At 45.3% G+C, this 5000-nt stretch overlaps 1 protein-coding gene across 2 annotated transcripts in view; it reads right to left on the minus strand.

The window, feature by feature from the left end:
• LOC125043773 (cuticlin-4-like) overlaps positions 1 to 5000 on the minus strand; it is a 25970-nt gene that overhangs the window by 8890 nt on the left and 12080 nt on the right. For both annotated transcript variants that reach the window (XM_047640048.1, XM_047640049.1), the window contains exon 2: positions 1238 to 1298. In XM_047640048.1, coding sequence (XP_047496004.1) covers positions 1238 to 1291 — 54 coding nt within the window. In that variant the 5' untranslated portion in view covers positions 1292 to 1298. The remainder of the gene's footprint in view (positions 1 to 1237; positions 1299 to 5000) is intronic.

A 5000-nucleotide genomic window follows, 5' to 3' on the forward strand; every position in this document is an offset into this window, starting at 1 on the left:
CCACATAATTAATACATTGGCAGAATTAAATATTTCTTTCTCACAACAAAATTTAAAATATTTCCAGAATTCTTAACATTTCTCTCTCACCGCAAGTGACACAATTTATTTTTTTCTTTCTCAACACATACTGAATATGCTGACAATAACATAATATGTCTTCCTCAATATAAAATTAAAATAAACAGATTTTAATACCCCCTTTCCGCACAAAAGAAATAACTGACAATTCGTTCCTTTTTTCCCCAGCTACGCCAAAATCTCCTTTTGCCAGTGTTCGTTGGCGAACTCTCCTGAACGCCCTGCCGTTGCTATACTGTTGATGCAACAATGAGCAATTACATGTTAGACTGAGCCATAATTCTGTTCAGTTGGACAACGGGGTTTATTTAATGGATCTCATGGCCCTTGAAGACGAGGGAAGCCGTATGCTCTGCTCATCCCCTGGTCTCCGTCTCCGTCTTGCTCAAAAGCACTTGGATTGGAAGCTCCGGAAAATGTTGAAAAGTACTGATACAGTTTGCTGCGTGGTAACATGTTGGTGTGTGTGTGTGTGTGTGTGTGTGTGTGTGTGTGTGTGTGTGTGTGTGTGTGTGTGTGTGTGTGTGTGTGTGTGTGTGTTTGTGCTTGTGTGTGTGTGTGTTTGTGCTTATGTGTGTGCGTCCATGTGCGCGTACGTATGCGTGTGCATATACGTGACAATGTCATAAGAGCTACATTTCCAAACAATTGATCAGTCTACTACAGACAATAGGCTTATTGTGCTGCGGCCGCCATGCGTCACAAGGTCCTTGGAGAAAGTTGACGGCGAGGCGGGTCACATCGCAGCATCCCTCCCGCCTCGCCCGCGCTGGCAACTGAGCTCGGAGAAAGTCCCTCCCCTCCCCCCCGCCTCCTCACATCCGGGTCCTCGCGGAGAAAACGCGGAGCAAAACAACTGCGTGAAGGAAGCTGAACAAGAAAACGGGAAGGAGCGAAAAACAGAGGCATGCGGAGACACACAAACACAAGTGGGTTTATAATGACAAAAAGTTATGTAGAGAAAGTTATGTACATAAAGATAGAGAACGATCTTAGGCAGAAAGGCACATAGAATAAACGAACAGATGGACAGATAAAAGACAAAGGTAGGTCGAGGAAAAGGGCTCATTAATACTCCGACGATTTGGGGCAAACAATGCATCATTATAGACACGCTGGCCACCAATGAAAACATCTGGACTTTCTCGTTTCTTACCTGTGTTAAGGCGAGACATCCCAGCAATAGTAGAAGCGTTCGACTGCCCTTCATTGTGGCTCTGTGGAGTAAAAACATATATATCAGGTATGTTTTAAAGAATAAAAGTAAAAAGAGTATTTGTTAACTGATATCCGAATGCTAACTGCTGTAGTTATAGTTTTGAGACTGACTTGCCTAAATTCTTTAACATAAAGCCATCTAAATGACAAAACACACTGATAAAGTGACAATCCATCACGCACTGAACACATCAATCCCGTTTTTTGTACAGTGGGATTTTCTACAATAAAGGTCTATGTAACAGTGCAGGGAATAATCGCTTGTAACACTCAACTGCAAGTCAAGTGATGCAGTATTATTCCTAGTGATTAGAAGCAGCCAATAGCAGCGAAATTAATAACAAATACTAAAATACACAGATATGCAAAATAACGACCAGGGCCTCTTTCAATTCAAATTCTCTCTTGCTGAAAAAGAAACACGTAAACATATATCATTCTTGCGCCTAGTGCTATTTTAAAATCCAATCTTTCCAATATCCCGACCACCCACTCATCGAACTGGCCATTTCAGGTACAGTTTTGGAGTAACGTAGCTTCTCAGGCCGTATTTTCGCGTCCCCAACCCTCTCCCACATGACGCCCCAAAGTCACGGTCCGGCAGCGGCAGAGGTTCGCTTTCCCCGTCCCCTCCCACTCCCCCCGCCGCGTTTCTCCTGCGGCAGGTGTCTGACGTTTTCTCCAGAGGGCGTGCATCTTTTGGTGATACTAAGTGTGGCGTGGGTGTTGCTAATACTGAGTGTATCATGAGTATACAGGGGGAGGGTATGTTTTCCTTAGAGAGAGAGCAAGAGAGAGCACGAGAGAGAGAGAGTAAGAGAGAAAGAGGGAGAGAAAGATGAGAAGGATGAGTGAGAAAGATGAGAGAGAGAGAGAGAGAGAGAGAGAGAGAGAGAGAGAGAGAGAGAGAGAGAGAGAGAGAGAGAGAGAGAGAGAGAGAGAGAAGGAGAAAGAGAAGAGAAAGAGCGGAGAGAGAGAGAGAGAGAGAGAGAGAGAGAGAGAGAGAGAGAGAGAGAGAGAGAGAGAGAGAGAGAGAGAGAGAGAAGGAGAGAGAGAAGAGAAAGAGCGGAGAGAGAGAGAGAGAGAGAGAGAGAGAGAGAGAGAGAGAGAGAGAGAGAGAGGGAGGGAGGGAGGGAGAGAGAGAGACGGAGGGAGGGAGAGAGAGAGAGAGAGAAGGAGAAAGAGAAGAGAGAGAGAGAGAGAGAGAGAGAGAGAGAGAGAGAGAGAGAGAGAGAGAGAGAGAGAGAGAGAGAGAGAGAGAGAGAGAGAGAGAGAGAGAGAGAGAGAGAGAGAGAGAGAGAGAGAGAGAGAGAAGAGAAGAGAGAGAGAGAGAGAGAGAGAGAGAGAGAGAGAGAAAGAGAGAGAGAGAGAGAGAGAGAGAGAGAGAGAGAGAGCGATGGACTTTGTGGGTATCCGCCAGGCAGCCCAGGGGCAAAGAAAATGTTGAGGATTGTTCACCGTGACGACAGGGGTAAGCAGGGCGTCAAGGTGGTCAGGTCCCCAGCCGCTGAGCAGGAGACGGTGGACAGACAACGGTACGCGGGAGGGAGTTCGCGGGTGACGTATGTTCCTGACGTAGCGGGAGATATTATATTTTCCTGCGACCACAATGATAGCGATGTCGGCCTGGACTTTGCTCCCCCCCCCCCCTTCTCTCTCTCTATACCCCTCACCCTCCCTGCCTCTTTCTCTCTCTCTCTCTCTCTCTCTCTCTCTCTCTCTCTCTCTCTCTCTCTCTCTCTCTCTCTCTCTCTCTCTCTCACTATCTTGAAGGGCGCGGTCGAGCGTAATAGAGTGAGAGGACTTTGTCACGGGCAGGCACGGGGAGAAGGGGGGGGGGGGGGTTGAAACAGTGTAGTACGCATATGCACATTATATAAATTAATAAATATATGTACATTTATTAACACCTCTACAGTCATTATAACCAGCATGAAAAAATCACATGGAACATGAGCAAAACCCAATTATATAGATCAGACAGCATTGAAACTATAAATTTCGAAGTTTAACAAAATGAACACCTCAAGGACTGCAACGACCCCTGCAGGCGGAAGCCAAGTTCCACGAATCTGACCCACAAGGAAACAGAAACACCAGTTAGCAAAGTACGACGCCCGTGAATTAACCAGCGCCATCTGTTGACACGCCGCGCGATAGTCATAACAGTGTGGTCCATTTAATAAGCACATATGGCAATTTTCAGTTCAGCGCGTCTAGCCAATGATCATTAAAAGACCGAACTTAAAATAGAAAGAAAATGTATGTGAATATCATATAGAAACATTAATATCTGTAATTTCTCGATGGTGTAAATAGGGGTGGGATCAAGAGGCGAAAAACAATCATTTGCAAACAATTGGTGCAGCCATCGCTTGCCTGGCATAGTACAGCAAATTTAGAGCACATCACTGGAAATTTAGACCATAAACAGTCAGAGAGCATTTACAGATAAACATACCCACTCCAGGGGCACGCAGAATGACAATCCACCAAGGAATGAAATATGAATTCAAAGTATCGAAAAATATCAATGTTGAAACGGCTTCATAAGGGTAAATGTAACTGTTACTCGAGATATAATTTGGAGACAATCACAAACTGCCTCGTATTACTAGCAATTTCTGATGAATATTTTAATCCTGTCATAGTTTCTCTGTCAGTTTCCTTTCTGGGTCGACATTTCACAAGCTTGGAGAATTCCCGGAGATTTAAGTTCAAGAATGCGAGGCGGTTAAAATTGTGGGAATCACCACTAGCTCGGCGGCAAATGCCGATGTATCCGCGCCGTTTTCCTCTGTAATTTCCCTTCAAGACCGTGATCGACACGGAATTACTGTTTAAATGGTCCAAGTGTTCTCTCTCCTTACATTCTTTCTCGAGCATACTTCACAATGAAACCGCAAAATAAAAAAAAGTCGAAAGCAGCATTTATGCGAGGAAAATACAAGCAATTGTGATGACAGACAGTCGAAAAACACGCACTGCAGAAACAAAAGAAAGTCGCCTCGAAGCACGTATTGTGAGCATGACGTACCCTCGGCGCCGCGTGCTCCGCTGAACTCCCGGGCCTTTCCCATGCTGCCTGATCATGGTGCAGCGCTCACGTCCGGTGTCGAGACGAAGGAAAACCGTGGCTCTCTTCAAGGGGGGGGGGGGGGTCACGATGGTTTCTTGCAGACGAATGTGAATAACGTTTACGTAGCTGATTAAACACGGAGTTTCGTCACGGCCGAGAAAACGCTGGGAAATGCTAGCCGTTTATATATACATATAACGTCGATCTATCTGAGGCGAACTTCCAAGGTAAGTCGTAAGCACTATAAACAGATTAATGATCAGAAAATCACGAAGAAATAACTGAAACTCGACGAAGAAAATGAGCTTAAAAAATGGAATTAGAGAAAAGGCAGCACGGAATGTTGACAATCGACGCGGAATGAAGGGCGCCGGTTTATGGCGGGCGCCATAGCAATCAGCTTAGTGTAATCACTTTACGGGAATGACCTACATCGCGGAGACGTACTTGAACTCGCGTGCATACATGTCCGTGGAAAATGGGTTCTTTGATTTAGGGATCATTATCTTGTTTATCGAGGATGAGAAAGATACTGAAAGTATCGATTGATTTGGAAGTCGGCCTCTGCAACATCACGGCAACTGCGATAGACACGATAGATGTAGCCTGGAACTCTTTTAGG

This window comes from Penaeus chinensis, chromosome 34 (genome assembly GCF_019202785.1).
Source record: "Penaeus chinensis breed Huanghai No. 1 chromosome 34, ASM1920278v2, whole genome shotgun sequence".
Taxonomy (NCBI): Eukaryota; Metazoa; Arthropoda; class Malacostraca; order Decapoda; family Penaeidae; genus Penaeus; species Penaeus chinensis.